Source organism: Cricetulus griseus, chromosome 4 (genome assembly GCF_003668045.3).
Source record: "Cricetulus griseus strain 17A/GY chromosome 4, alternate assembly CriGri-PICRH-1.0, whole genome shotgun sequence".
NCBI lineage: Eukaryota > Metazoa > Chordata > Mammalia > Rodentia > Cricetidae > Cricetulus > Cricetulus griseus.
The window spans coordinates 54,316,858-54,338,888 of NC_048597.1; the positions used below are offsets into that span (position 1 = coordinate 54,316,858).

At 39.0% G+C, this 22,031-nt stretch overlaps 1 protein-coding gene across 3 annotated transcripts in view; it reads left to right on the forward strand.

Moving 5' to 3' along the window:
• Sec22a (SEC22 homolog A, vesicle trafficking protein) overlaps positions 1-19,139 on the forward strand; it is a 54,146-nt gene extending 35,007 nt beyond the window's left edge. For all 3 annotated transcript variants that reach the window (XM_027412771.2, XM_027412773.2, XM_035444586.1), the window contains exons 6-7: positions 9,669-9,734; positions 18,284-19,139. In XM_027412771.2, the coding sequence (XP_027268572.1) occupies positions 9,669-9,734; positions 18,284-18,484 (267 nt within the window). In that variant the 3' untranslated portion in view covers positions 18,485-19,139. The remainder of the gene's footprint in view (positions 1-9,668; positions 9,735-18,283) is intronic.
• The last annotated feature ends 2,892 nt before the right edge of the window (positions 19,140-22,031 follow it).

Here is a 22,031-nt window from a genome sequence, read left to right on the forward strand (position 1 = left end):
AACAAAAAACAAAAACCACAAATCGCCCCCCCCCCAAAAAAAGTACTGACTTCTGATTGGCATGTTCCTTTATCATCCAGTCTTTTGGAGGCATTGTTGACAGGCACTATGGGCACAACAAGCTATATAGCATGGACCCTGCATTCTCACAGCTTGAAGTTGAATTTGATAGGCAAAGACATCTAGGAGAAGTAACTAAGTTCTTAGAGCTAGGAGGAGGAAAGGTTACTGTGAGTCAAGAGGGGTGAAGAGAGAGGGTGAGCTGTTCTTGGAAGAAGAGGGCAGAGGAGAGTGGGAGCAGGAAGATAGTCCTCGTGGACACTGCTTCTGTGTATCCTTAGTAAGTGCTGGGGCTTTTCCTTTGGTCAGTGGCCTTTTCAAACCTGAGCTGCCTGGTTAGTGTGAGGGTCACTGGTTTTTTTCAGATACTTCGTTTTCCAGGGGAGTTTCTTCCAGAACCTTCAGCTACCAGACTATCTAACCTTTTCCTGTAGTTTTTGAAATCTCCTTTCTTAAAAGTCCAGCATGTTTGAAATGTACAGTTGTCTTTGTTTCCATTCACTTTCTCCCAAGAGTTCTTGACACTATCGGATTATAATCAGATTTTTCTCTGTGTCTGTCTGTCTGTCTCTCCACCATTAAGTTCAAGATACTATTTATTAAAACTTTCTCTCTCTCTCTCTCTCTCTCTCTCTCTCTCTCTCTCTCTCTCTCTCTCTCTCTGTGTGTGTGTGTGTGTGTGTGTGTGTGTGTGTGTGTGTGTGTGTGTCCAGCATTCAGTTCAGTTCAGGATACTCTTATAAAAATCTGCTCAGCATGCTAGGTTCATTGTACCATTCTACATGTCCTCTGTGTTCAGCTACCTAAAGCCAACAGAAAGCAGATGACATCATGTGTCTTAACATCATGGCTTCTAAATGGGATTCATGGGGCTTTCCCTTCACAGTTTCTCTTCTAAACGGTTTACTCACAGGTAAAGCTTCTGCCTCTTTTTAGGCATAGGATGCCGGCTGTTGTCCCTCTGCCTTCTGTCCCATCCCTCTGCTAGTTTGGATTTATTCTAGCAGAAGTTCAGTTTTCAGGCATCCAGGCAAGCTGTCAATGAGAAGAAATAGACAATGTGGAAACTGCTGACTGAAAAGCTAATAGATAAGGCAGTTTTGAAAACATTTTTATTGATGTAGCAGAAAAAAAACAGTGGGGTAGTGTGTAAAGAGGTAGCTTTTCTAGAGTAGCACTAGGTAGAGATAAGCTTTCCTATCACAAAGCCTTGTTTACATGCTGACTGAAGATCTATGTGGAAGCTGGGAAGCTGGACTCAGGCCCAACACCTGTATGTTAAAGGTCCAGACAAGGCTGTCTCTTTGGCACAGCCTGTTAAGGGTGTTGTAGAGTTCCTTCACGCACTCTGTTATCTTGTCCTTCCTCTTGTTGTTCATAATAGAAACTCTGAAGGAAGATTTTGTGTACTATAGCCTGTCATGCTGCAACTGACTTAAGCTTCTCTCCATTGCTAATTGTTCTGTGTTCTCTAATCAGTAATACACTTGTCTAATTGCAGTGATACAGGTTTAGGTTTCAGAAGAACAATCTCCCCAAACTATTTACTACTTAGATGTAATTGACTTTTTGTGCTGGGATTTCTCAACTTGTTTATATTTTTAAAAGACAACTTGACAGACCATTTATCTTTCTTGGACACAGATGCAAAAATCTTTAGCCATATATTAATAAACCAAAACTAGTAATGAATAAAAATAATTATATAACAACCAAGTAGGATTTATCTCAGGTGTGCAATGCTGATTTAATATTTGAAATCCAATTACTGCTATCTATCACTTCAACAGTTTAAAAGAGAAATAATAATCAAATAATCACATCAATAGATGCAGAAAAGCATTTGACAAAATCCAAAAAAAAAACCCTTCATCCATGAAAAAAAAAAAAAAATAACAAACAACCCCACAGCTTGAGCACACCAGGAGTAAGGGGAATTTTCAAATCTCAGGCAGCTAACACCTTTAATGACAAGGAACTAGGTACTTTTTCTCTAACATTGCACTGGAAATCCTAGCTGATACAATAAGATGAAAAGGAAAAAACTGTATATGGAAGAAAGAAATAAGTTTGCAGATGGCATGATTAGCTATATAATGACTCCCAAGAACCAACAAAAAGCTCCTGAAACTATGAAGTGATTATAGTTATATAATAAGATGAGAGTCTAACTACAGCAACAAACAATTGAAATTTGAAAGTACTAAAAAAGAAGTACTTGCTGGGCAGTGGTGGTGCATGCCTTTTATCCCAGCACTTGAGAGGCAGAGGCAGGTGGATCTTTGTGAGTTTTGAGGCCAGCCTGCTCTACAGAGCTAGTTCCAGGACACACAGAAACCCTGTCTCTGGGGGGAGGGGTGTACTTACAAATCAAACATGTACAAGAGCAATATAAGTCATGATTATAAACTCTGACCAAAGAAATCAAAGATTTAATAAATAGAGATTCCACATTAGAGAGGAAAACTCAATATCGTTGAGGGGTTAGTTCTTCCTGTCCTGATGCTTAGATTAAAGACAATCCTAGTCAGAAATCCCAGAAAATTATTTTGTGGATTCCATGAATTGATCACAAAGTTTATATGGAAAAGTAAAAGACCCAGTATGTAGAGAAAAAATGCTTTTATTCTGTATTCTCACCAAGAAAATTCAAAATTTCACTACTATCACCAGATGAGTAGGAGGTCTTTCCATACCAAGCAATTCTGCAATTCCATCTAGGTGTCCTACAATTTAGTTCAGTTTTAATACTGTCCACTTGGAGTTAGGACAGAACTCACAAGCTAAGGACTCGGCTTTATGGGCCTACCCTTCAGATGCCAGTCGTACGACCAGATTGTACTGATGACCAGTTGACTATGAGTTGGAGGTTTGTGCAACTCTCTCTTTTGGAACAGTCATTTATTGGAATAGTTTGTGGTCTCAGAAACACATTTGGTGTTAATTATAAAGGGTATTCCAAAGGATACAGATTCATTAAGAGCTACAGAGGGAGAGGTTGGGAAGGCTCTGGACATGGGTTTCTTTCTGTCCCTGTGGAGATGGGTTTGCTACCCTCTTCACATGTTGAGATCTTCACCAACCTAGAAGTTCTCCAAATTCCATGTTTTAGAGATTTGGGGAAGGCATGATTGGTTATTAAACTTTTTATCTTCCTGTCCTCCCTGGAATATTGGGATGGAGACAGAAATCCCATGTGTCTAGCTATGGTCTTTTCTGGTACCCAGCACTGATCTAGGAGTCCATCAGGAGTTGCTTCAGAATGAAAGTTGTCCTCCTTACACAAGAAATTCCAAAAGGTTTGGGAATTCTGGGTCAAATCCTTCTATAACTCAGGAAATTAGAAAGATCTTAGGGGATCTGCGGCAGGACTGGTATCAAAGATGAATATGAGCAAAAGATTTTTCTAGCACCTTTATTTACAAGGGTTTTAGGAGCCCTGTGTAAGGGACAGACTATTTGTTACTATTTCATACCCAGAATGGTCTACACAGTACTGATAAAGAACAAAAATGGTGCTTGCATTGTTCAACTTTAAGACTTACCATAAACTACAGTAATTAAGACAGTGTATTGGCAAAATAATAAACAGTAGATCACCGTGACAGAATCAAGAACTTAGATCAAAATACCTGATCTTTGATAAAGAAGCAAAATCGAATCAATGGAGATAGGACAGTCAATTTTAACATGGTTCTAGAACCACTGGAAAGCCACATGCCAAGGAATAAACAGGAATTCAGAATGGGTCATAGACCTAAACATAAAGAACAAAACTTAAAATTTGTAAATAATAATTTAAAAAGTAGCATAGGAGAAAACCTGTATGACCCTAGGGTCTGAAAAATGAGTTTTCATGTACAGCACTAAAAATGTTGAGAAGGAAAATATGCTGCTAAATGTCATTAAAACCTAACAAAGTCTGTTCTGTGAAAAGCACGGTCAAGAGAATGAGAAAGCCACAGGCTAGGAAAAGATAACTTGGAAACATCTCTGATAAAGGTCTTGACTACAAGGCTGGAAATGGCTCATGGGGAAGAGTGCTTACTACTAGTACTCTTCAAGTTTAGGTCCCATCTTGAATGGCTCACAACTGTCTAACTTCAGCTCCAGGGGATCTGACGCCCTCTTCTGGCCTCTGGGAACAACTGCACACTCATAATATAAACACATAAACACATAAACAGAAAGAAATCTGTAAGGAAGGGAGATGGTGGTTCTTAAACGCACAAAGAAATCCTCAAACTCAAAACTAAGAAAGAAAATCAACCCATTGATAATGGTCAAAAGATCAGTAGACAACCTCACATGACAGGCATGTAAAGAAATGCTGGACATTGCATGTCATCAAGGAACTGCAAGTTTTCATGATAATGCCACTAAACACCTGTTAAAACATGCCCCCAGCCCAGCTAGCTGACACTTCCCAATGCTGATGAAGATGTGGAACAAGGGAACTCTCATTTGCTGCTTAAGTGGGAATGCAAAATGTTACAGCCACTCTGGAAAACAGTTGGGCTGTTTATCACAGAGCTAAACATACTCTTATCATCTAGCAACAGTGCTCTTAAGTGTCTGTCACCAGGTGAGTAGAGCACTTTCAACATGTGAATATTTATATTAATCATGGAAGATAAGTGTTAAATGATAGTAATCCATACAGTGGACTGCCATTCAGTAATAGAAGAAGTAAGTGGCTGTCAGTCACCGAAAGACATGGAGACCTCTTAAGTGCATATTGCTTGGTGAAAGCAGCCAGCATGAAAAACTACATACTGGACAGTTTCTGCAAGGGGCAGACCTATAGACAGTAAGTTCAGTAGATATCAGGGTGGGAAGAGATGAGAGTGTGTACAGTCTGAGATTATCTGAGCTGTGAAATGGTGCTGTGTAACTATAATGGTTGGTGCCTGCCATTGTCCATGTGTCCAAAGCACAGAGCCTGTAACAGGAAAAGTGGACTTTAGTCAGTAATAAAGTGTCAGTACTAGCTCAGTATTTGTGATATAGGTACCACACTGATCCAGTTGTTACTAGAAACTGAATAGGGAGTGAGGGGGGCATATGGAGACTCCGTACTCAATTTTCTGTACACCTAAAGCTAATCTAAAAAATAAAATCTATTTTAGTTGGGCCTGTGGCACAGCAGTTAGGAGGCAGAGGCAGGTGGATTTCTCTTGAGTTCCAGGACATAGTGAGAACATGTCTTTAAAAAAATTGTATTTTAAAAGCCAACAGTAAAACAAAGACTTTCTCTTTGATGATAAGCCCAAGGGAAACTGGAAAGGGAGGTGTGTTGTTACCCTTACCCTGAGCTTTGATGTTTTGATGTTCTCCGGTGAGGTGTAGCTCTACTTGGCAGTAATTAAGGGTACAGCCTGCTCTTAGAACTAAGCATGGATTAGGCTTCTCTGCCTGTGGGGGCCTGAGCCTCCCTCCTGCATAGACCATGTGAGGACTTTGATGCCCCAGTTAGAACAGAGCCTGGTTCAGCAATCTGATCAGTGTTTTAAGGTCCATATATAATTTTGCGCCCTCAGGGTAATGGCCATTTTGAGAAAGCCAGTAAAATACAGGCCAGATCTATTGACCTTGTACCCGCTAGTCCCTGCCAGCTTACTCCCCCCCACCCCCACACACATGGATTGTCTGGTAGAATAACAGCGTGTTTCAATTTGCATAAATAAACTCTTGAAGGATAAGAAAGTAATAAACACGGTGGGAACTGACAGATTGAGAACAGAGTGGTAGCAAAGCTTCATTAAGTGCCTCTTCATAGTCTGCTTTTACTCTGAACCATATAAATATTGCTCATCAAAGTAAGGGCTGGGCTAGGAGGATATCGGTTCTTATTTATACCCTGGATTTAATATATTTTTAAAAATTCACTGTGTGTGTGTGTGTGTGTGTGTGTGTGTGTGTGTGTGTGTGTGTGTGTGTTTTCGAGACAGGGCTTCTCTGTATTGCTTTGGAGCCTGTCCTGGAACTCATTCTGTAGACCAGGCTACCTCTGCCTCCCAAGTGCTGGGATTAAAGGCGTGTGCCACCAACGCCCAGCTTCATATTTCTTATGTTATACCCTGGGTTCAACCCTCAGCATCCTCAGCGATGAAAAACAGCACTCCTACTTAGGCAAACAGAAGAAAGGAAAAAAACCTTTTGTTAATCCAACTTAATTGGTGGATTTTTTCAAGTACCAAAATTTCAGTTACAGGTAAAATCTTTTGTGGGACAATGAACTGATGTGTTGGTCACTTTTTCTTTTCCCTTAGAATTGAGTTCACAGCTTGTATGGGATAAAGAGTTATTTTTTTTTTCATTATAGCCATTGGACTTGATGTAGGCTCCCCTGGGTTATCAGTGTGTTTTATGTGAGGGATATTCTCTTTAAACCACAAGTTAAAAAGAGCTTCCTGAAGCTGTCTTCTCTGTAAAATTTTGTACAAATCTTACCTGAATGGAGTTCTTCAGATCTTGGTGGTGAAAGAGTGGAAAGGCAGTCCCAGAATCAACAGCCTCCATATTTTTATAAGACTTCATTAAGGAGTAAATGATTTGCTGGCTGTGGTGGCACATGCCTTTAATCTCAGCAATGGGAATGCCCAGGCAAGAGAATCTCTGAGTTCTAAGTCAGCCTGAGCTACTCAGTGAGTTTCATACAAGCCAGGACTACACGGTGAGACCCTGCCTTTAAAAAAAGAAGGAAAACCAAGTAAAGAATTTATTTGGAAATTACAATTTTAGGTCTAGTGAATAATCAATTGTATATTTCCTGATTTTGAATAGAATATAGGTACTAATTTAAAGTTTATAGTTTTATAACCTTGATTTATAAATACTTTGACTACTAAAAATGGTTGCAATATTTATCTTGTACTATGTGACTCTGTGCTTGTGGCACATTTAAATTAGAAGACTCACAAGAATCAGCACTCACCTGTCTATTGTCATTATTGTTTAAAAGTTCAGGATAAGTGCACTGGTGTGATGGCTCTGCTGGTGTAGGCACTTGCTGCCAAGTCTAACCACCTGGGTTCGAGTCCTGGAGCCACAAAATGGAAGGAAAGATGAAATGCATCTTTCCCTGACCTCCATACCTGTGCTGCATGTGTATGGTATCCCTATGTGTGTGTTTACACACACAGTGTGCACAGAAAATGTTCACACACACAAACAGTGTGTGCAGAAAATGAAAAAGACTTGGCACAAATTAGTTTATTCTAGATTAGTCACTTCTTAGTATGAGCAGGATTTGCTAAAATATGTGGCACCAAAGTTTTTCTTTGGTGTGTGTGTGTGTGTGTGTGTGTGTGTGTGTGTGTGAATATATATATATATATATTATATATATATATTTTTTTAAGTTGATAAATTTGATTTCATGTTCAGGGTAATGTGTAAATTAGATTATTTGCACTTTCTCCCTAGCTTTGTTCTGAGTTTAGAGATGTTAATAAGGTTGTTGTGAGATGACACCTCAGGAATGCATAAGCTTTTATCACATTGTTTCTATTGCATGAGTTCTTCTAAAGATCAGTCTTGAAACAATGATAATTAGGCTGATGCCAACCCAGAAGTAATTTTCGTATGGTGTATTGGAAATTGAATCCTGTGACAGCAGTAGAAATGCTGCCCTGGAAGTCAGCAGACCTGTGATCTCTTTCCAGGAGGTGCTGCGCGTCACATCTTCCCATTGTGCAGGATGGAGGCTCAGACTCCACGAGCCCAGGGTCTGTCAAGCACCAGTGTCCTCAGAGTCTTGGACTCTAAAATGTTTGGATTAGTTACTACAAAGCACAAATGATCTACTTCTATTTTTCAAAAAAAAAAAAAAAAAGGAAGAAAGAAAGAAAGAAAGGAGCTAAGCAATAAGAAAAACACAGCTTGTAAATAAAGATTTGAGCACAGGTCAGACTGACTCTGGAAACATGCTTTTAGAACTTAAGGCAATTAAGAGAGGCTTCGAATGGCAATGTAAGTTCGGAGGAAAACCAACATTACCTTATAGGACAGTAGTTAAGTCCTATTACTTAGTGAAAGACTGTACATTCTTTCACATACCTGTGCTAGAGGAATATTTACTGTGTTGGAACAGCATTTATAATACATTCAAAGTACTAAAGAACAGCATGCAAAAGTATGGTTTTATTTCTTTGGTGGTAGAGGGTGGGGAGAGGCAGAGACAAAGAACTAGAAGTACATGAAAGGGTTAACAATAGTTTTTCCCATATGTGAAATTACAAACTGTGGGTTTCTTTGTATAATCTGTGTATTCCACAATTTTCTACAATGAATGTAAACTTTTATAATCAGGAAAAGGGACTAAAAAAAATCAGAACTTAAAAGTCTTTGAATTATAAAAGTGGAAAGGCTTCAAGTTGGCCCTTCCTGCCTCTGGGACAGAACTGACCTGAGCATCCTAAGAAGATTAATGTTCCTGTTTTAAGATCTCACTAGGATAAGCCACTCTCCTCTGCCTTGTGAACTGTCCTGTACCCAATCAGCTGCACTCAAGCAAATTTTCTCTTATTTCTATTCCATAATGCCCCTCCCCCACCCAGAAACCCCAGCATTGAGGAAGCTGAGGCAAAGGGACTGAGCATTTGAGGCTGTCCTGAGCTACATAATGAGACCCTGTAGGAAAAAGAAAATTAACGTTTTCTAAAATAAGAAAAAGGGGCTTAGTATAATGTTCCTGCATGGAAGAAAAAACACTTACTCCTCTTGCCCAGGCATTATGTTCTGCTCATACTGACACTGAAGCTGACTGTTGATACTTTGCAGGAACCAAAGGACAACATAGGCTCTGGCCCTTCTTCCTCGTGGCTGTTGGCTAGCACAGTGGCATCAGAACTAGTCCCCATCTTTCTCTTTGGGGTTTAGCACTCTCTAGTGGACAGTAGCTTTTCAGTTGCTACAGTTTTATTTATCATGTCAAGTCATTTTATTGGAGAATTCATTGATGTGTCTCTTGGGTAGTAAAGTTTGTCAGTTTGTATTTAGGCTGTGACCCTTGTGAGCAGGAGGAACTTGGTTGGTCACACATTGGGGTGTTGTGTATGTTTATGTAGCTTTACTAGGAGGAAGAGACTTGATGTGTTAGGAGGGAGCTAGCTTTTCCCTGGTACTTCTCATTTTCCCTGGGGTGAGATGCCCTTTGATAGGTGAGGCCAAGACACAGAATACTTAGAGTTTTTCTCAACTTCTCGTCTCTCTGCCTTTTAAATTTCAATTCATTTTATGTGTGTGGGTGTTTTGTCTGCATGTACATCTGTGTACCACTTGTGCTGGGTGCATATATAAGTCAGGAGGCATTGGATCCCATGGAGTTAAAGATGTTCTGAGTTACCATGTGGGTGCTAGGAATTGAACCCTGTCCTTTGGAAAAGCAGCGCTTTTAACTGCTGAGCCATCTCCCCAGAATACCCTCCCTTTCCTCTGTCTTACTATGCATTTTATATTTCTCTTTTAAGACTCATAATTTCTTATACACTGCTCTGTAAAATATTTGACTTTGTATAAACATTGTCATACCCTATCCTGGTAGATTATTTGTTTAAATAGGTACTGCCGGCAAAATGGTAATCTTTCTTTGTTTTTTTTTTCAGAGTGATGGTGAAGATCTCAATTACATCATTGCATTTTTCCTTGGAACAGCAGCCTGCCTTTACCAGGTAGGTTTTCTCCCATTTGTAAACAACACTCTCTCATTATTGTTTGTTTCAGGTGTTTCGTCTAATAACTGTCCTTACATTTAAAATACATGAAAATGGTTCTTGACTTATTTGCCTCTTTTAATTTGAGCCTCGGTCACCTTTGTAACACAGACTTCTATCTGAGTGGACAGAGGTTCCCAGTGGATTTACCCTTAACCCTTTCTCTGTGCTGGGGCTTCAGGAGAGCCATGCTATGGTTCCTACAACTGCAAGGCTGCTTCTAGATTTTCTAGTGAGAATTATTGAGCATTCAGGTAGAGGATTTTGTGTTCTGGAGAAAGCCTTGAATAGATAGGGAATGATGCAGCAAAAGTAACATTTTAGGATTTTTAAGTTAGTAGAGATGAATAGGACAGATTGTGAGAACATAGAGGTGGGCAGTTTAGGAAACCAGTTTGAGAGGATTTTAGTAATTCAGATGAAAAAACAAAGGGAAAAACTGTGACAGTGACAGTAAGATAGTGAAATATTGTCACTGAGAAGGGAGACCAACCAGCACTTAAACAGAGTGTACAGGAGACTCAAGGAGGGGGGCAGGTTCTGCTCCTGGCTGATGGGAAGACTGGTCAGGGGAGGGATGGGAGGAATGACCATGCTAGTAACCCAAACTTAGAGAAGATTTGATTTGAACATAAGGAACAAACAGGGACCCTTGACCTAACTTTTGTTAAGTGATGTGTTCCTCCGGCTTATATAGGAAAGAAGAATGAAAAAGCTAGCAAGATATAAAGCTCTATATATTCCTAAGATCACCCAAAATTCTGTAGAACTCTTTAGGGAAATACTTTGATGAATATTTGAACTTTACATAAACATGAACAATTATAAATTTTTAGTTTCAGTGGCTTCACTTTTTAGAATCTTTAAATTTCTTAATGTTATCTGTAGAAGTCTATTAAATTTGACAGATTTCATTAGGATAAAGGACATTTCATACAGGTAATGTGAAGTCATGTGTTTGTTAATGGCACAGCATGTTTAATTTTACACAGTGTTCTTTTGTGGGTTTCCCACTTTAATCCCCATTCCCCATCATACAAGCTTATTGTTTCATTTGTGAAAACAAGAACAGAAGCACTCAGTACTGTCCAGAAAGGGAGGAGTCATAGCTAATGTTTCAGAATTTAGATCCCAGGTTCATCCCCCATATCATGCTACCTCTACCCTAACCACGTCAATACTGTGGTAATATATACACTCCTAATTCATACATTTTTATGATATTATAGCTATAATTTTGTAACTTCTATCTCATGATTTTTAACGTGAATGGTGTCTCATGAATGGTAATTCTTATAAAGGTAAAGCTTTGGTTGCTTTGCTTTACATAGGTAATGTTCAGTACCTAATCGTATTGGCAGAGTTACTGACTCCTTGTGTTTTACTAAGGCCTTGCTCTCATTGTACCATTAAATCATCACAAGAATGCCCCACACTGGTCCTTTTATCAGCACCATGTTTGTCACCGAGGTCTACACCATTCTTACAGCTAGTTAGTGATGTGGAGCTTTATCTGTGTTACTCCACAACATGTTCTTGATAGCCAGGCACACCTCTTACATCACCCAGAACAGACTACAGTAGTCGGAAGAGCTGCTTAATGGCAGAGTAGTGTCACCCAGGTATCACTTGAGAGAAGTGAGTAAATTCATGCTTTAAGAAAGGAGACTGTAAAATCCACAGCTTCAGAATGGCTACTCTAAGTGTATACAACTTCACTGAGATGACAGAATTTGGGTCTGGTTACTATTGGTGTGTGATGTGTACTTTATTTGCAAGTTTTATTAATAATAAAGTTTTAAAAAATTAAAAATGGTAAGCAGACCAGTTTCCTGCATATATATTAAGCAGCCTCCCACTTTCCAAAAATGCTGAGCAGAGTAGTGACTATTTTTTGCAGTTACATTTTACTATTTAATTGCTGTGTTTCCAGTTGTCAGGGTATGTTTTAATGTGTTAGGTCAGATCTCTTAAGTTCACTACTACAGTCCTGGTTGCCATTTTCTTCAGGATGCCAGAGCTGATAAATACCCAGAGCTCAGCCAGGAAGGATTACTCTTGATACCGAGAACTAGAGTCAGCAGAAACACAATAGTCTATTTCATTTCTAAACTTTAAGAATTATTCTTTTAAAACTGCTAAACTTACAGAAAAATTAAAAGACTGGTATATGCAGAATCACCGATTGCTAACATTTTATAACACTTCCTTCATCTCTCTCTCTATGTATGTATGTATGTATGTATGTATGTATGTATGTATGTATGTATGTATGTGTAATTGTATGTATACATACATACATGGGTGAACATACAGTTTGCCTGGAGATGTTTATGGAGTAAGCTTCAGGGGCCAGAGAGATGTCTAAATAGGTAAAAGTGCTTGCCACACAAGACTGACAACCTGTTTGATCCCTGGATTCCATGTAAAAGTAGAGAATATCAACTCCACAAAATTGTCCTTTGATGCCCACACATGCTCTGTGGCATGGTATGTTCTGGTGCCTATCCTGACACAATAAAAATAAAGTTTAAACAGAACCTGCTAAAATTAAAAAGAGTAATCCTGCTTAAAACAAGTAAGAAGAAAAGAACTAACTCCTGAAACATTATCCTCTAAATTCACATGTGGGGTGTCCACACTCATACACACAAACATGTGTGCACAAGGAATAAATAGTTAAAACAAATGGGAGCAGTAAGATGATCAGAATTCAGTCCCTCAAGTCCACCTAAAAGTAAGAGAGAACTGGCTCCAAAAACTGCCCTCTAACCTTCACACATGCCATGACACGTGTATGCCCACTTTTATTCACAGATATTTTACACACAATAATAAATAAAGCTTCTGATAAATGTAAATATATATGAATATATGCACATTTGTCTTTCTTGCTAAAGTCTTTTAGGACAATTGTAGAGTTATATGGAATAATAGGAGAAATCCTGTAAATTCTTTTTACCTGACTTTCCTTGTGGTACCATCCTGAAAACCATAATACAATATCATAAGTGCTGTGTTGATATTGATACAATCAAGTGTATTAGCCCTCTGTAGTAGCCCCACATTTTGGTGCCAATCTGTAGTGACCCATCTTTGTGGAACTTCATTTGGGTCCAGCTGACTTGCCTGGTTTGTACCTGAGAGGGGGAGTGAGAAGCAGCAGGTAAAGATGCTAAGGAAAAGATAGACACAGGATAGAATCAGGAGGGCAATCCAGTGAATATCAAACACACCAAGTTTATTCTTCAGCATTCTTATATACCCAAACCAAAAAAGGGGGAAATGGCAAAAGATTTCTTTATCATGATACAAGGAAGAAACAGATTTTCTTCCTTAATTCTCCAAACATTTGGTAACCACACCTTAGACTACATTTTTTGTTTGGCCTTAGGGGTTAAGAGTAACCATACCTCAGACCAAGTCTCTTGTTATTTAGATAAGACATCCACGACCAAGACCAAACATCATACAGTAGCCATGCCTTAGACCTTTAGGTCTTATGATTTTAACCTTGGAAGAGTAAGGATAGTTTTGAACTCTCTGACCTTAAGCCAAGATGAAGCAGAGCCGTCTCTCTGGGCCCCAACAGTCAAGATAGAGACTCTTCCTGTCACCAAAAGGATGCGTCATGTTTCCTTCTATGTTACACAAATGGAACCATGCAGTACCTATGAATCAGTTAAGGCTTTACCAAACTTACATAGGCCAGGAGGAGGCTTAAACAATTGGTGTTTATTTCTCACAGTCCCAGAGGCTAGGATGTCCAAAGCCAAGGTGTTGATAGGTACACTTCTTCCTGGCCTGGAGAAGCCTGCCTTCTGGCTATGTCTTTACATAGCAGAAAAATGTTAGTCTCTCTCTTTTAAGTCTACTAATCCATTATAGGTGTGCCACCCTTTATCTCGTCTAGACCTAGCAACTTCCTAAAGGTCTACTTTCTAATATCCCCACAGTGGATAAAGTGTTAAACCTAACCTTTTGTGATTGTTCTTTTACTCAGGGTAATTCTCTAGTGATTCATCCAAGCTGTTACATAGTTGATGTTTTTTTTGAGACAGGGCTTCACTGTATAGCCCAAGCTAAGTTTAAACTCTGTCCTCCTGCCTCAGCCTCATGTTAGGGTTGCAGGCATGTATCACCATGCCTGGCTTCATGCAGAGGCCTTTGTGTGGCTATGTCTTCATTAATTTGGGATACATATCCAGAAGTACAGTTCTTGGCTCAAGTGGTAACTGCATGCTCATCTTTAATAGAAAACCATTTTCCAGAGCGCTGTACATTCTTGCGCTTTCTCTGTAGCTTCCCTATTTGGCACTTTGTTTTAGTTTATCCACTATAGTGGTATTTCATCATGGTTTTTACTTTGGAGTCCCTTAATGGTTAGTGATGTTTACCATTGCTTCATGTGCTTATTTTTCATCTGTGTATCCTCTTCAGTGAAATATCTGTTCCTATCTCTTGCCTGTTTTCTGATTGGACTGTTTATTTTTTACTTTTGGGGGTTACTTTTTTAAAGAGAGTTTTTAAAAAAGTATGTTCTAGATAGAAGCCTTGTCACATATGTGTCTTTTTTTCTCCATTTTTTATTTAAATTAGAAACAAGATTGTTTTACATATCAATCTCAATTCCCTCCTCCCCTGCCTGCCCCAACTAACACCTACCTATCCCATACCCTTTCTGCTCCCCAGGGAGGGTGAGGCCTTCCATAGGGGTCTTCAGAGTCTGTCATGTCCTTTGGGATAGGGCCTAGGCCCTCCCCATGTGTCTAGGCTCAGGAAGTACCCCTCTATGTGGAATGGGCTCCCAAAGTCCATTCCTTGCTATCCTTTTCCAGTAGTTTGTCTTTTTAGCCTCCTAAGTGCTTTTGCAGAATATGCTTTTGATTTTTATAAAGTTAATTTAATGATTTTTTTCATGGCTCATGTGCTAACATTTTATAACACTTCCTTAATCTCTGTGTAGATGGGTGAACATGCACAAAGATGGCTAAGCCAGTCCTGAAGATTTCTGTTTTTTTCTAAGTTTCATAGCTTTATGATTTATATATAAGTTCAGGATTTTTTGTTATGTTTTATTTGTGATATGAGATGCAAGTTGATGTTTCTTTCTTTAATTGTTTATACATGACCAAGTGCTCCAGCATCATTTCTTTATCTGACTGTTTTTTTCCACTGAATTGCTTTTGCACATTTATACAAACTTAGTTGGGTGTACTTGTGTGAGACTCTTTCTGGGTTCTGAATTATGTTCTTTTGATCTATGATTTCTTCCACCACAATCATATAGTCCTTATTACCCTAGCTATATACCATCTGAAATTCGATTCTTTTTTAAAATTTATTATGTATATAGTATTCTGCCTGTATGTATGCCTGCCTGCCTAAAGAGGGCACCAGATCTCATTATTAGGTGGTTGTGCCACCATGTGGTTGCTGGGAATTGAACTCAGGACCTCTGTAAGAGCAGCCAGTGCTCTTAACCTCTGAGCCATCTCTCCAGCCCAAAATTCAATTTTCTTAATAGTTGTAGAATGATTCAAATTTTCTGTTTCAATGGATGAAATTATGGTAGTTTGGGGGTTTTGTGGAAGTGGTCCATTTCTGTAAAGTTGGTAGTCATACCTCAATATTCTTTTGATATCTATAATGGTTATAATGATATTCTTTTCTGATGTTGGTAATTTATATTGTCAGTTTGTGTTTCACTGTTTGAACCAGCTGTTCATTCCATAAGGATTTTTGTTTTGTTTTGTGTTTTTTTTTCCTTCTTCTGTCTTTCTGTTTTCAATTTTATTGATTTCTGCTCTTGTTAGGAGTTGAATTGTGGACTTTTCTAGAGTTTTCATTTCAGTTCTTGTTTTGTCTCATATGTTTAAAGTTATGTGCTTTTTGTTTATACAAATTAGGATTGCCTTGTTATCTTGGCAGTGTGACTCATGTATCATCACTTTTTTGCTTTGAAATATTTTGATATTTATACTATTATAAGTACTCTTGCTTTTTATATTAAAGTGTATGACATATCCTTTTCTGTACTTTTACATTGAGATAATTTTCTGATGGACAGAAAAATTAGGTTTTTTTTTTTGGTTCACTTTGCCAGTCTGTGTCTTTTAGTTGCTGTATGTAAGCCATTTACATGTAATATAGTTATTAATATATTAGGGCTTATTTTTTGTTCTACTTTTAATTTTTTAATTTTCCTTTTCCTATCTTTCTATAGCTTATTTGAATTTTTAAGAATTCCATTTCAGTTTTATCTATAGTATTTAAAAATATCTTATGGATTTAAAATGCTTACTATAGGTAGTACAAAATAGATGCTTGTCACAGTCTTCTGTTGTCAACACTTAATGCTTGGTGAGACGTAGGCACCTTATCTCCTTAGATGTTGTCTTCTTCCCCTATTTATACTACTTTTATTTCTTGCACATACATTCCAGAACACATCATACACTGTTATAATACATCTTGCTTTAACTGTGAAACAAAAACTCAAAAGAAGAAGACCACCTTTCATATTATTTGTATAGTTGGCAACCATGTTGTTTTTACTTTCTCGTATTTCAAGGTTTTTTTCCTTAATTGTTTTCTTTTTGGTTTAGAAAAAATTCTTTAGCTGTGTAATAAGTTTGATCAAGGTGTGTCACCCAGATCTCTGCATTGCAAGACATCTTTTTTCTTTATTGCCTTTGAAAGACTTCAGAATCATCAATTAAATTTTTTAATACAAGAAAAGGTCTTCTTTACAGGAGAATTCCAATTAATACATTTAGAAAGAATGATGGAGATAGAAAGTCACTATTAAATCGCTGTTAAGCAAACACCACTGTAATAACTGATGCTGGCAGAGTCAGCAGTGGGTGGCAGACACTCCCATTAAGGGGTCCAAGTTGACAGCAATGATAAAACATGCTGTCTGGCACCTCTGTGTTGTTCTTGGCAAAATTACATATGCTTAGTTTGATCTTGGAACACTGGACAATCCAAATTGAGGAACATAGCTCCAGCATAACTGATGAATATGTATCAGGTCTGTCAAGGTCATGACTAAGAGCTATTACAGATTGGAGGAGAGTTGACAGCTAAATGCAGTACAAAATCCTGGGTGGGAAAAGGGTCCCTAAAAGGGACACAGAATAAAACTGAACCCATCAGTTAACAGTACTCACTGTGATCATGTCCTGGTGTGAAGACTGATGTGTGGTGATGTAGCAATGACTCCTCCAAGTTAAAAAGTATTTCAAAGGGAACAACTTATGTCTTTAAACTTTTTTCCACAGTGAAAATCACTCTTGTAAAATAAATGCTTTTATTCATTTCACATAGATAGCAAAGGTTTTTGTTTGGTTGGTTTTGTTTTTTAGAGGCAGGCAGGGTCTTACTGTGTAGTCCTGCTATCCTGGAACTTTATAGACCATGCTAACCTTGAACTTACAGATATTCTTCTGCTTCTCAAGTACTGGGACTAAAGGCTTCATTCCTGGTGTATATTCTGTTTAAGTATGGGAAATCTTCACTCATGTAAGAACTAATGTTTGGCAGGAACACCCTTATATCATCCCATTCTAAATTCAGGATGCAGTTCACAGAAGCCCCTGCTTCTTCCAAAGACTTCATGAGCACACACAATTCCTACACTTTCTAGATAATAGATTTTAGCACTTACTGTGGACTTGGCCCTATTCTGGACTTTGGAAAGAAATGAATGAACATCCTTGCCTGTCAGGAACTGTAGATGATGAGCAGAATAAACATGTTTTTAACATGTTCTGGGGAAAAATAAAGGGCAAAGGGGATAGTCCTAGGGCTGCTGGTGGTGCTGAGGATGCTTCCTTTACTGTGCCATTAGAATAGCACTCACTGTCATTTTTGTCCCTTTCTGCTTTATGGTTTATCCTTTTAAGAAACAACTGCTTAAAATTATATGATGGAAATATGCTAATAACATCCCTTCCTCCAGCATAAGCCCGATATAGACAATGGCTTCATTTGTTTCTTTCACAACTGAGAAACAAGACCCAACTCCTGCAGCTCCTCACTGTCCCCTACCCACACCCCATCCCTCACTGTTCGTTGTATCTGAGACTTACTGCTTTCTTTAGTTCTTAGACTTGAGTTGTGGGAAGGTCTGTCTTCCTGAGTTTTCTGTGCTTTCCTGGGTGGGGATGGCACACGAAGCTGAGAGCCCAACAGTTTATCTATCTTGATTTCCTGTCTCCTTGAACAATTTCCCCAGTCTATCTTACACAGGAGTCACCTGGTTATACTTCCATTTAACATATGATGCAAAATGCTTTGCTTCTGAAAAATGAAAAATATAATGGGAAAATCCATTTCCCTTTCAAGCCATGGAACTTCCATGACGGAATATCTATGATAGCTTACATTATTTTGTTCTTTTTGGGCAGTACCTTTGTTTTCTTTTGTGTTTCACTCTGATGTTAGCACGTTTAGTTCTTGTCCTGTAACCTAACTATCTTTCATTTTTATGTTTTGAACAGTGTTATTTACTTGTGTACTACACCAGCTGGCGGAATGTCAAATCATTTTTGACTTTTGGCTTAATCTGTCTGTGCAACATGTATCTCTATGAACTGCGCAACCTCTGGCAGCTTTTCTTTCATGTGACTGTGGGAGCATTTGTTACACTGCAGATCTGGCTGAGGCAAGCCCAAGGCAAGGCTCCTGACCATGATGTCTGACATCTCCCTTCAGATGTATTGCCTTTGCCTTCAGGGGACGAAGGAGAGGACATATATTAACTGACACTGTGATGAAGAAACCAGTTGCCACACACGAGAAGCTGTTTTCTTTCTGTCCCCATCTTCCCTTCTTGTTTTTACAAATCAGCCTGGCATGCCGGTGAGCATGCAGAACCTGCTAGGAAAACCCAAGAAGAACCTTCAGTGGAATATCAGGCTTTTATCACACAGTAGAAGAAGTCCAGCATCACTTGAAGACCTGGCAGTTAACAAAAACCTGGGTGTGGAACATGCTCTGAGGACCAAGCAGGAACTCTACAACCTGAGTTTGCCTTTGTGAGGCATAGACCAATGAAGAAGATGCTGTGGGGGTTGGAAAGTTACAGTCTAAAACAACGACTGTACTAAATACCAGATTGTTTGCACAGTTACAGTACCAAGAGTTTATGAATTCCAGAATGGTGTGAAATTGGTTCCTTTACTTTTCTGTTTCTGCCAGCTTCTAACTCTGGAAATCACCCGATGTGGGAGAAGGCTGAGGTGCACATCTCTAGATGTGTCACAAATCCTGACGAGACAGTGACACATGTTTTCTTCCTAGACCATGTTTGTCATTTATTTTGAAATCACTAAAAATACATGATTCATTTGACTATTGTGGTCTCCCAAACTCTTTATCATTTGGGTACTGTGTCTACTATTATTTGCTTAGTTTTTAAACCTTAAAAATCTTAAAGTATTTAACAAAAAAGGAACCCCTCTTCCAAGTGTAAAATCGGTATCACTTTGCCAACACACAATTAAATGTTATTAAGTTCTTACAAGATACCGATACCTGTCAGGGCTCTAAACCTAAGTGGCACATTCATTGTGATAGTGAGAGGTGTTACCTGGCACCCAAATGAGAGTCCCTCTGTGGAGTAATCAGAGGATAATAGGAAATTGCAAAGGGAATGACATTTTCACTGTGACCCAGCACTATTTAGTTGTGCTTTGCACACAAAACCGTCTTGCTTGTTGCAGACATATGGTACTGAGGGTCAGAAAAGGGACCTTCCCCTTATAGTTCCATTACTTCATGGTTTGAGGAAGTTACTAGTATCCAGAAGCAGTAACACTCTTAAATCTTAGAAAGATGATTTAAGCCACTTTGAGTTCATAATATGGAAGCACAGCTTGATTCTGTTTGCAGAAATCTACATGTCACCTGGTTTGGAAGCCATCATGAGTGATTTGCCTTTGTTTTTAAAGAAAAGATTCCAAACAAAGAATGCATAAGATTCTGGCATTTTATACCATCCCTAAAAACAATGGACTTGATTTGGAATTCCTGTTGGGGCTGTAGTTACTCAGTAGAAGGAAACCAGGTCAAATCACTGACCTGCTTTGTCAGCCTAACCCCTGTGTGGACATTGCAGACTGGGAAATCTTCCTTCCTGGAACCTTCACTGCCCCTCCATCTCAGAAGAATAAGGTAGAAGGAAGGTAGTAAGTGGATTTATGATGTCCATGGTTTAGTTAAAACAAAACACTCTTAAGTCCATCTAGGTCGCTGCTGTAACAAGCTGCATAGTTATCCTGTACCTTCTGAGAGATGCCCCAAGATGCATCACATGGGCCTAAGCCATCAGAAATGGACTGTTTGGCATTTTGTACTTATTGAGCCCTTGGTAAAGTGGTTCAATTTAGGAACGGTTTCTAAGCTAGTGGGTAGAGCAGAAGAGATTTCTTGTAAATAGCCAATTAACCAGGGAGTTTGGGCTTTCTGGTTGTGGTTTTACTACACCTTGGTATTTGATCGATTTCTTACCAATTTGGTTCAGGAGCTACCTCATCATCACTAAGTTGAGTTACAATGTTTATATTTGAATTCATTCAGCAGGGACACTTGAAAATCACCAGTTATTTCTAAAATCCTAACGTGTGTGTGTGTGTGTGTGTGTGTGTGTGTGTGTGTGTGTGTGTGTGTGTGTGTGTGTTTCCTGTCTTTGTTTTCATCAGCTGTTTTGGGTAAGAGTCTATTTGCACCTTAATGTACAGAATGAAACTGCTATAAATAATCTTTTCTGTATACCACTGCCATCCCTGAGAGGGTACATAGCTGCCTGGTGTTTGTCATGGTCCTAGAAGGGACCTCCTGAGTGTCTGAGCTGCAATACAGATAGCTTACAATTGAATCACACATTTACTCCTAAGTGCCCACTCCCTCAGGGTTCTTGTGAGGGGTGTGTGTGTGTATTCGTGTTCATGTTACGTGGCAAGAGATAGAATAATTGGGTCCCCCAATTGCATGTCACATAGCTAAGCAAATGTGCTCTAATTTTGTACCAGGCTCTCTCTACTAGTGTGGGACTAATGAAGGGACTGTATCTATTTGTGGCAACAGTCTTCCCTGGTGTATTTTAATAGATGTATTTTATCTTAATTTAGCCAGTTCTGAAATACTGCCTGTTGATTGTGCCAAGAGCAGACACTCTCTGTCATAATCTGAAAGTATTTGCCTGCTTTATTGGTCTGGGTTTGAAATGTATTCCTACTGAGTCTTTTCCCTGAAAGAACAACATGCCAAGAAAAGCCATTAAATATGGTGTTAACAAAATCTGAAAAGAGAGCGGAGACCAGATGAGTGAAATGCAAAGAAGAGCTAAGCTGCCATTGCTGTGCATAGGGTGTGACAGTGCCTGGAAGCTAGGGTTAGGAGGGAGCAAGGTAGACACTGCTCTGTCAAGATAAAAAGCATGCCTCTGTCCTGATGAATTTGGAGAAAAAAATTCTCACCTGGGGTCCAGAGAAGTGCTAAAGTAATCAGAATTCTTAATTATAGACCATGTTTGCTTAGTGTGTAAGTGATCTATTTATCACAGGCTCTCTCTCTCTCTCTCTCTCTCTCTCTCTCTCTCTCTCTCTCTCTCTGTGTGTGTGTGTGTGTGTGTGTGTGTGTGTCTGTCTGTCTGTCTGTCTGTCTGTCTGTCTAAGGATTTTGTTCCCATAAATCTTGCCTTGAACTAAGAACAAGTACCCACTAAAGCTTGAAAATCCATTTGAGACAAATGGATTATGGAGAACCTTTACCCAGTTTTGTAATTTATAAAGCAAATGTGCTATTCCTGGTTTAACACAGTTATTTTGCATTGTAGGTTTTTTGTTTTGTTTTGTTTTTTCACTGTGAACTGAAGTCTGGAAGAGTACATTTTGGTTAGGCCACGTCAAGAATGTCACTCAGCTATAGCTTTGCCAAGGCTCCTTGGAGGCCAGGGGCTTGGCCTGAGACATTACATCCATGGCACAGACTGAGGGTGAGTCAGGTTGAGCCCTTTGTGCTCCCCAAGTAGCTGACCTCAAATGGATACTTATTTGACTTAAGTAACCTAAGGACACACTGAGCTGCTGGATTTCCAGTGGGGCATGGTGGAGTGTGTGTTTATCATTCTTGTTAACTATTTAACAAGCTACAGTCACTTTGTTAGAGCTGCCATGGAGTGTGTGGTTAAAACACAAATAAATGACTTCAAAAGCATCTACCACTTAGTCCAAAGTGAATACTTAT